This window comes from Gregarina niphandrodes, assembly GCF_000223845.1.
Source record: "Gregarina niphandrodes unplaced genomic scaffold scaffold00033, whole genome shotgun sequence".
Taxonomy (NCBI): Eukaryota; Apicomplexa; class Conoidasida; order Eugregarinorida; family Gregarinidae; genus Gregarina; species Gregarina niphandrodes.
The window spans coordinates 113,445-123,266 of NW_011645802.1; the positions used below are offsets into that span (position 1 = coordinate 113,445).

The 9,822-nt window shown below is 54.4% G+C and overlaps 5 protein-coding genes across 5 annotated transcripts; all 5 read left to right on the plus strand.

Moving 5' to 3' along the window:
- Positions 1-389: 389 nt before the first annotated feature.
- GNI_131710 (putative DNA helicase) lies at positions 390-3,512 on the plus strand (the record flags this gene model as incomplete). The annotated part of the gene is made up of 1 exon (XM_011133882.1): positions 390-3,512. One exon carries the CDS (start codon positions 390-392, stop codon positions 3,510-3,512), a length of 3,123 nt encoding a protein of 1,040 aa, XP_011132184.1.
- A 165-nt stretch (positions 3,513-3,677) lies between these two features.
- On the plus strand, positions 3,678-4,682 carry GNI_131720 (3' exoribonuclease family domain 1 protein; the record flags this gene model as incomplete). Its single annotated transcript, XM_011133883.1, has 1 exon — positions 3,678-4,682. The coding sequence occupies one exon, from the start codon at positions 3,678-3,680 to the stop codon at positions 4,680-4,682; it is 1,005 nt and encodes a 334-aa protein (XP_011132185.1).
- Positions 4,683-5,280: 598 nt separating this feature from the next.
- Positions 5,281-6,618, plus strand: GNI_131730 (putative eukaryotic translation initiation factor 2 gamma subunit; the record flags this gene model as incomplete). The annotated part of the gene is made up of 1 exon (XM_011133884.1): positions 5,281-6,618. The coding sequence occupies one exon, from the start codon at positions 5,281-5,283 to the stop codon at positions 6,616-6,618; it is 1,338 nt and encodes a 445-aa protein (XP_011132186.1).
- A 442-nt stretch (positions 6,619-7,060) lies between these two features.
- GNI_131740 (snRNP Sm family protein) lies at positions 7,061-7,399 on the plus strand (the record flags this gene model as incomplete). Its single annotated transcript, XM_011133885.1, has 2 exons — positions 7,061-7,161; positions 7,294-7,399. Coding segments are annotated over 2 exons (207 nt in total), but the record flags the coding sequence as incomplete, so codon positions are not given.
- Positions 7,400-7,959: 560 nt separating this feature from the next.
- On the plus strand, positions 7,960-9,703 carry GNI_131750 (hypothetical protein; the record flags this gene model as incomplete). Its single annotated transcript, XM_011133886.1, has 1 exon — positions 7,960-9,703. A coding segment is annotated over one exon (1,744 nt), but the record flags the coding sequence as incomplete, so codon positions are not given.
- Positions 9,704-9,822: the final 119 nt, after the last annotated feature.

A 9,822-nucleotide genomic window follows, 5' to 3' on the forward strand; every position in this document is an offset into this window, starting at 1 on the left:
CCCACCAACCCGCCCAGACGCCGCCGCTCCGAACCCAAAGTTCCCGCGTTCGAATCCCGACGTCACCCCCAGTGCACTCATTCCGCCAACTGGCGGAGGGGGTGCACGTGCCGAGCCACACAGACGACGCCGTTGCCGAAGAAAAAGTCTTCTGCTACCCAGACGAAAAAACCGTTGGCCAAACCTCCGTCCTTCCTCCCGCCTTCGACAACAGTGACCACACCGTCACCACCTTGGAACTGTTCCTGGATCTAAAGACCCGACTCGCCACTCGGCAGTAAGAGAGAGAGTGAGGGAGGGGGGAGTGAGGGAGTGAGGGAGGAGGGAGGGCAAGAAACTAGCGGGCGAGGGACAGCCGGCGTTTTTGTGATCGAGTGAAACTTTTCTTGATGGCTCGACAGACGACGAACGGTGGTTCTCGGTCGCGAGATCACGACGATTCGGAGGTTGTGTCTGAGCAGTACTCAGAGGCGGAGGAGGTGTTGTCTGGAGAGGAGGAGGCGGAGTCGGGTGTTGAGGAGGAGGAGGGAGAGGACCTGATGGCGACCCGGGGTTTCGTAGTGGACGAGTTGGAGGAGGAGGAAGAAGACGAGTATGATGCGACGTTGTTAGATGACGAGGGGGAGTTTGAGGACATGACGGCGACTCAGCGCGCGGCGGCTGAGGCTGCAATCGAACGCCGCCATCGCAGTGCGGAGGCCACACGTACGGCCAGCGGTGGTCTGCGTTCCGTTGCGGCGCTCTTCCGTGGTCTGGGAGGTGCGGAGGAGGCAGCGGCGGATGAGGCAGCGGCGGAGGAGACCATTGACGCGGCTATGGAGGAGGAGCAGGAGGTCTTCCGCGGACTCCGTGGACGTCGTGTCCGTGTCCACCGTCCCGAGGCGAGTGTCGTCTTGCAGGCTCGCCAGGCGCTGCCTGAGTGCAATGCCGCCAGCGTTGTCGATGAACGCATCCGCAGCCTCCTCAATGCTATTCTTGAGGGATTCCTTTGGTTCTGCGCCCCCGAAGAGGCGACTGGAGCCGGTGCAGAACCGGAAGGTACGCCGTACTACATTGCGCGTATTGAGGATATGGCGCGAGCAGAAAAGAAGTCGTTGGTGGTGGACTGGACACACCTCGCTGCGCACGAGCCCAAGTTGCTTGACTGGATCGTGTTGCGGCCGCAAGAGTTGTTTGGGGTGATGGATGATGTGGCCACGAGCATTGTGCGAGCACTGTATCCGAGTCTATACGAGTTGGAATGCGTGGCAGTGCGTGTGTCTGGACGGCACCGTGGTGGTGCGCTACAAACGATCCGTAGCCTGAAGACGGGTTCGATTAACTCGTTGGTGTGCGTAGAGGGAGTATGTGTTCGTCGTACTGATGTATTGCCGAAACTGAAGACACGTTATTACCGCTGTATTAAGTGCGGTTTCGATGGAAATGGGCCTTTCAGCGACCAGCAATTATCAGGTGCTGGGACGGGGTCGGGGTCGGGGACGGGGTCGGGGTCGGTAGGAGGGTCTAGTCCGTTGGTGGTGGTGTGTATAGAGTGTCAAAGCACTGGTCCGTTTGCTTTATGTCGGGAACGGACGGTGTTTGAGAACTATCAAAAGGTGACGATTCAGGAGGTGACTTCGTCGATTCCCCCGGGACACATCCCACGACAGAAGCAGCTGGTTTTGTTGGGTGACTTGGTGGACTCGGTACGACCTGGAGATGAGGTTGTTGTCAGTGGAATCTTGGAGACAAGTCAGGATTCGTTTGTGAACGCGAAATTGGCTTTTCCTGTGTTCGGTGTTTGGATCGTGGTAAATTACGTACAGAGACGGCGGGAGAAGCAATTGGAGGAGATGACGGAGAAGGACGTGGCGATAATCCGGCGTTTGGGTAGACATTCGCAAGTGCGCGAAAAAATATTGAAGTCCATTGCGCCGAGCATTTGGGGACATGTGCATGCTAAAACGGCGATCGCTTTGGCCATGTTCGGAGGAGTACGTCGAGAAGGAGGTTCAGGTGGACACAGTGTCCGCGGTGACATCAATGTGCTCATTGTCGGCGACCCCGGTATGGGTAAAAGTCAGTTGTTGCAGTTCGTTGCCCACACGTACCCTCGAACAGTGTTGACCACAGGCAAGGGTGCATCGGGGGTCGGCCTTACGGCATCGGTAAAGCGCGATCACGTCACGGGCGAGTGGGTGTTGGAAGGGGGTGCTTTTGTACTTGCTGATGAAGGTATATGTTTAATCGATGAGTTCGATAAAATGAGCGACCATGATCGCGTCTCTATACATGAAGCAATGGAGCAACAATCTATCTCCCTCAGCAAGGCCGGCATCATCGCCACTCTGCGGGCAAGGTGCGCGGTCATAGCAGCTGCCAACCCCGTCGGAGGTCAGTATGCCACGTCCCTGACGCTGCCTGAAAATCTGGAACTTTCAGATCCCATTTTATCGCGATTCGACGTTGTCGCCGTCATGAAGGACGAGGTGTACCCACTCTCAGATCAGTACCTCGCCGACCACGTGCTCCTTAACCACATACAAGCTCATCCAGACGCCGGTATAGGTGGTGATGGTATAGGTGGTGATGAAAATCTTGGCGCTGGTAGTGGTAATGGTATGGACGTGCTGGAAAAGCCGGATGAGACAGTTGTCCATGGTTACCCGGCTTGGGTGACAAATAATCAGCGTATCCCTGATCGGTATCTGCGGCAGTACGTGTTGTATGCACGGCAATTCGTGCGTCCTCTTTTGAAGCCAAGTGACGAGCAGCGCATCGTCGACTTTTACACGAAAATGCGTCAAGCAACCTACCGTTTCCATGGTAGTATGCCCATGACTGTTCGTCATCTAGAGTCTATTTTCCGTATGGCAGCAGCCAACGCGAAAATGCGTCTGTCGAATGTCATCTCCACTCAAGATATCGACTACTCTATGAGCACCATGTTCGAGTCATTCGTCCAATCACAGAAACATAGCGTAGCTCAAGCAATGTCGCAAACGTTCGCTAAGTATCGCGCACTCGCTGCATCCCCACATGAAGTTCTCCATAACATACTCAAGAATATCATCTCCCGATCTCTTGACGACCAGTACTGTACCAAACTTCTTCAACACATCGACGACGAAAGCGTCGTCGAAGTCCCCCTCCAGGAATTCAAACAACTAGCACACAACACACATCAACTACCAGAAGACTTCATTGACGCTTGGGTCAACCACCCCAAGTTTCAAACCATTTACTATCTCACGGTAACGAACACACGCACACCAACGAACACACGCACACCAACCAACACACGCACACCAACCAACACACGCACACCAACCAACACACGCACACCAACGAACGCACGCACACCAACGAACGCACGCACACCAACGAACGCACGCACACCAACGAACGCACGCACTCCAACGAACACACGCACACACGCACATCGGTTAATCACTACACACGACGAGTTGGAATCACCTTCTTGCAGCAACGGCAAGGCCAGACATTTATTGGGTGCAAAACTAGCTAGTTAGAAATGTCACTTTGCGCAAAATCTTTCTCTCTCGCTTTTCTTCCCGCCCTCCTTCGAATTTTCGTCGTCGTGCTTTACTCCAGCCGTGCTAGTATTCCACACTCTGCCGGGTCTAATGATATCGGCATTAGGTATTCGAACAGCAGGCTGACGGTTCAAAAAAAAGATGGAGAGTGCGGACGTGGTGGAGCCGTTCCGTGCGGTGTTGTCGCACTTGACGCAGGGTGGTTCGTTGGTGCCGTTGTCGTCGGCGTCAATGCCGGGGTCTTGGGAGGAGGCGCGGGATGGGCGAGCTTGGAATGCGTTGCGCCCTGTCATGTTTGCGACGGATATTTCGGCGTCGGTTCGAGGGAGTGCTGTAAGTTGCTTGGGTGGCACGAAAGTGTCCGTTTCCGTATTGGGTCCGTTACCACAACTGGCCTCGAACATCGCCTTAAGTTCGGCCATGGGCGGCTCATCCATGACTGGAGGCTCAGGTGCCGCAGCACCATCTCGGCAGGACTTGGGACTGGAGGTCACGGTGAGTCTTGCCTTGGAGGCGGCCGGTGGTCGCGAACATGTTGCCGGTCTCCTCGACCGTGCCCGACGCGTTGTGAATGAGAGTGTAGATGAGTCCATTCGCGCCGACCAACGAAGTCAACGACTACCGCAGGCGCTTCTTGAATGCCTCCGCTCCCTAGTCGACCAAAGCGCATACGCTGGCAGCGCCAGTGTCCTCGCCGTCGCTGCCGTCGTCCTCGCTCAAGACGGTGAAGACAGCGTGCTTGTTTGTGCTATCAACGCACTCGCACTCGCTCTCGCCCGCGCCAGAGTACACTGCCGAGGCGTCGCAGGCGCCGCAGCCGGCGCCATCGTCACCTTCCCCAACGCGGGCGGTAACCCCAACGCGGGCGGTAACCCCAACGCGGGCGGTAACCCCCACGGGGGCTGTAACCCCGTGGTCTGCCTGGACCTCGGGGCACGCGAAAGACAGGCGCTCGACCAGGCCGGCGCCCGCATCACCTCCCTAGTACTCGCGACCGTGCAGAATACTCAAGACGTCCTCTACTTCAGCATGCAAGGCAACGCGTGGAAAGAACCGCATAACCAAAAACTACTCCGACTCACCTCCTCCGCTGCACAAGCCATGGCCGAGCAAATCAAAGCTTGCATCGCAGGCACGGCTGAATAACCGCACGGTCGAGTAAGCCCGCGCCACGTCGCCAGGTAATGTTTGCACACAACGCGCGATGCACACGCGCGCGATGCACACGCGCGCGACGGAAACGCGCGCGACGGAAATATGTGTGCAAGCACCTGATAACAGCCTAAACTCTCCGCCAAGCCCCTCCTCCCAAGCAAACCTTCCGCCCAAGTTTTCGGCCGGGGTGTTTCGTTGTCCAAGAAGCTAACTAAACCCTCTCCGCTGAGCCAGCCCCGAGCTGCGCTTTCCCGGACGTCCTTGGACGAAGACCGTAGAAGAAAACAGAGGACGCGGGTACGTCGCTCAGTCACGGTTACAGCGGACGCGGGAAGCAAGAGTTTTTGTGTGTTATCTATTGATGCCTGTGCGGTCGATTTTTTAAGGGGACTGAGAAACTCACTTCGACTCGACTTGGAAATGTCTCAGGTAATTTCACGAACCTTGGCACACTCCCCTTAGCACACTCCCTTTAGGACCCCCCACTTGCTACATGTCCCGGTCATCGTTGCAGGGTGGTTGTTGGGGTGGCGTACACCTTGCGTTGTAGGTTGATGTAAGCAAGTTGACTCCAGTGTCCCTGGAGGTGATGTCGAAGCAGGCGACGATAAACGTGGGTACGATAGGGCATGTGGCACACGGTAAATCGACGGTGGTGCGTGCGTTGAGTGGTGTTCAGACGGTGCGTTTTAAGAACGAGAAGGAGCGAAACATTACGATAAAGTTGGGTTATGCGAATGCGAAATTATTCAAGTGTGACATATGTCCATCACCAGGGGCATACTCTTCTCATGGAAGTGGACATGCAGATGAGTATCCATGTCCGACTTGTGGTAAGGGTGTACGACGTGTTGTCCGACATGTGAGTTTCGTGGATTGTCCAGGCCACGACATTTTGATGGCTACGATGTTGAATGGTGCAGCAGTAATGGATGCAGCTTTGTTATTGGTTGCCGGTAATGAGCCATGTCCACAGCCTCAGACAAGTGAGCATTTAGCGGCAGTTGAAATCATGAAATTAAGACACCTAATAGTTCTGCAGAATAAGGTGGAATTGATTAAGGAAGAGCAATGTTTGGTCCAGCAGGAGCAAATTAAAGATTTTGTGAAGGGTACGGCAGCCGATAATGCTCCTATCGTTCCTATCTCTGCCATTCTTAAGTACAACATGGATGTCGTAGCAGAGTACATGTGTTCGAGGATAGCTGTTCCTGTGCGGGACTTCAGCGCAAAACCCGAAATGATCGTCATTCGTTCTTTCGACGTTAATAAACCCGGAGATTCCATTGAGGCTATGGTAGGTGGTGTGGCCGGTGGGTCTATTCTAAAGGGAGTGTTTAAACTTGGAGATGCTATCGAATGCCGACCCGGACTCGTACGTAAACTTCCTGATGATACCTTCTCTGTACGACCCATCCGTTCCGTAATTACCTCCCTTCATGCTGAACAGAATGAACTGCAATTCGCCGTACCCGGTGGACTCATTGGAGTGGGCAGTACCATTGATCCTTCTCTAACCCGTGCCGATGCTCTCGTTGGTCAAGTACTCGGCCATCCAGACCATATGGCCGATGTCTACGAAATACTTGAAATCAACTTCTACCTTCTACGACGTCTCATCGGAATACGTGTCAAACGAACAAACAAACTCGAATCTGCCGCTGCCGCAGCTGCAGGTAAGAAAGCGACTAAAGTTAAACCATTGGAAAAAGGTGAATACCTTATGGTCAATATCGGATCCACCTCTGTTGGAGCAAGAGTAGCCTCTGTTAAAAATGATGTCGCCAAATTTAAACTCGCCGCTCCCGTCTGCACCAAAATCGGAGATAAAGCCGCACTTTCACGACGCGTCGATAAAAACTGGCGACTCATCGGCTGGGGACAAATCTACCGCGGCGTCTCCGTACCACTCGAAGAATGCATATAGACCACCCACTCCGACTCCGCATCATCACTCCGCATCATCACTCCACTATCAGACATCCGAGCTTCAACGAACACTCTTCGTGACACACACAATACTTCGTGACACACATTCGTCAGGTTTTTGCAAACAAACTAAACGCCCGCTAGACAACCTTCACCCAGCGCGGAAACGCAACTAGCCACATACGCCCGATGTCAGAACACATTGCTCGATGTCAGAACACACCAATCCATTTTAATTTCACCGAACCATTAACCCCTGAACGGTGAGCTTTACCAAAAGATGAGCTTGGTAAGAACCAACCACATGACCGACCTCTGAATACACACACCCATGATAGACACACACAGCGGTGTATCTTCAGTTATTCTTTAACCTATTTGAAAGTTTGAGGGATCAGAAGAATTGTGTTGTTACCGTCGAACTTAAGAACGGCCTCCAGATGGCCGGGACCATCGAGGCAGTAGACCAGTATCTGAATCTCAAGCTCAGCAATGTTCAAGTGACTCCCGGAGTAAGTGCTCATTACCCGTCTCGATACGCGTCTCGATGCGGATACACTCTCTCACTCATCTGACCGCGGCAATCCGGAAGCGGCATTCCGTAAGTCCAGTGGAATAGCCCGATTCCAATAGCCCGGTGTCGAACCCGGTTCTTTTAGATTCCGATGTCTAGTTGCTTCATTCGTGGATCGGTAATTCGGTACATTAATTTGAGTCAAGCTCAACTGGATTTGGCACAGCTCCAAAGTGCCTGTCGCAAAATGGAGTTGACTGGGTAAGTGGTTGGAAGGTGGAATCTCGCCGGGCAAGTAAGTAATCGTTCGGTTGCGTGGGTGATGGTTTGTCTGGCGGTGCGGACTACACCGGCGGGTAAGTGATTCGGGTTGGGACTTGCGCCGGTGGTTCAAAGTGATGGAGGTTTGTCTCATTAGCCTTAGAGCGGCGGCTCAAATCCAACGACCTGCAGTTTGTTGGCATCTAAGCCACACGTCACCGACCAGTAGTTGGTGGTCTGCGGGTGTCGTGAAGGGGTTATCTACAAGCGGAACCTGGCCCTCGGGTAAGCGGCGGATCCGCTCGAGTAGTCGGCGCGCCTCAGCCTCCGCTGCCCTCTTGGTGCTCTCCCACTAAAGAGAAATGGTGGCGAAAAACCCGCAACTTGCCTTGGCTGATCTATAGAATCGCGCCCGACATACTGGACAAGCCCAAAACATCAGCACACTTAGCGTGACCTTAGTGTGGTATGCACCCCAGATACTGCACCATCATCAATCCGCCACTTTTGTCGTCTCGCTTGGTTACGAGGGTTTTGAAAAGCACGGGCCGGGGGGGGAATTTTATGTTGGGGAAATGCCTTGTGAGTAGCAACGCATCTGTTCGGATAAAATTGAATGACGAGGGTCCTCCGGTCGTGGGCATCCTGGCTGTGCAGCGAACGACCGAGCAGCGAACGACCGAGCAGCGGGCGAGTGTGCCAAGATCCACACAGTCGACGGTTGCACAGGTGTCCTTATGGCGTGTCGTTTGCGGAGCCAAGGAGCTGTGGTCGCTACGAGACGTGCGGATGCCTCGACTAAGTGGCGCCGTCGTAGAAGTCAGCATCGGCGACCGTGAGGCTTCGTGCCAGTTCGACGACCCGGAGGACGCGAGCATCTTTTACGACTTCCTGCGAGGACATTCCGTGGACGCTCCGCAATCCGTAACGCTTCTTTCAGCCGGTCGCCAGGCGGCTCCTGATGCAGCTTCTCCCTTGGCAGTTCATCCCGTCACATCCGAGGAAGATAGTGGACTTGGTCCAGTGTGCCAACTGGCTGGAACTGGCCAACTGGTTAGTCCATCGGCTTTCAATAGTCCTTCCGAGGAAGTTGCTACTGAGAACTCGTTAGCTGCGGCTGACATAGCTGTAAGTCCTGCAGGGATGAACCTTGCAGACATGAACCCCGCAGGGATGAACCTTGCAGACATGAACCCCGCAGAGATGAACCCTGCAGAGACGACCCCGGTCAGCGGAGAGAGCCTGACATTGTCTCCCGTGAGCATGAACAATGTGGCTGACTTCATTGCCCTGTTGAGGGACGCTTCTGCCACAATATATAACACGACCCCGATCCGAGAAGAGTTGACTCCTCTGATGGCTGCCTTCCTGAAACAAGAATGGTTGGGCCACTTGTGGAAGGAGGAGCGGCGGATTCGCCTAGGTCTGCTGGACTTGACCGATGACCCGGAGTACCCGAACCGGCTCAGTGAGCTTCTAGTACGGATCATTAACGTAGGCTGTAGAACGTCCGCTGTCTCCCTCATGAGCCATGACCCGGACTGTGTGGAGGCTTACCTCTCCTACTACTACCGCGGCCTTGACTACCAGGGACTAGACTACTGGGGTTTAGATCAAAGCGTGCTCGCTACTCAGCGTAACAACAGTCCTCAAACAGCTGCCTGTGCAGAAGGTATCAGCCAAGTCGGAATGAACATGACGACGATGCTGGTCGCAGGGCCCGCTGCCGACTCCTCGTTGGTGGTAAACGACTTCTCGAGCCAGTTCGCCAGGGACTATGCTGGCGCCTCCGACGACGATAACTCTGGCGGTGAAGACTCTGACACGGGTAAAGACCCTGGCACTGGTGAAGGCTCTGGTTCTGACAGGGGTGGGGAGCGCACTGGGAAGACGGGCACGTCGTGCAGCAGGGTCGCAGGTTTCCGATCTGTTGCGCAGTTGTGCTTGAAGCCAAATGCGTGTTTCCGGACGGAGCTAGGATTAGATCCGTTCGCGGTGTTGTTGTCTGATGAGAATATGGAGGGTTGTCTGCGCACCTTGGAGTCGTCACCTCAGGGTTTACCTCGTGCTGATTTCTTGGGTTACTGGAGGGACACGGTGTCTTTCGAAGGCGAGGCCCTTTTGAACGAGTGTGTGCAAAGCGGGCGCACACGAAAAATGATCAAGATGAGCGCAGTTCTGTCCGCACGAATTATGTACCTACGCGACGTCGTATTACCCCGCTTCCTCGAGGACCAGGTCATCCAGAAGGCCACGCTAACATCGGCCGCGTTACAGGCCTTAATTTGGTGGAGCCTAATCAACGACGGTCTGAACCAAATCATGGTCCTCGCAAATACAAACCATCACATCATACGCGGACTCATACAATTACAACGCTCACTCAAGTCCATCCCCGTTGACGGTAAACCCTCTTTTCCCCCACCC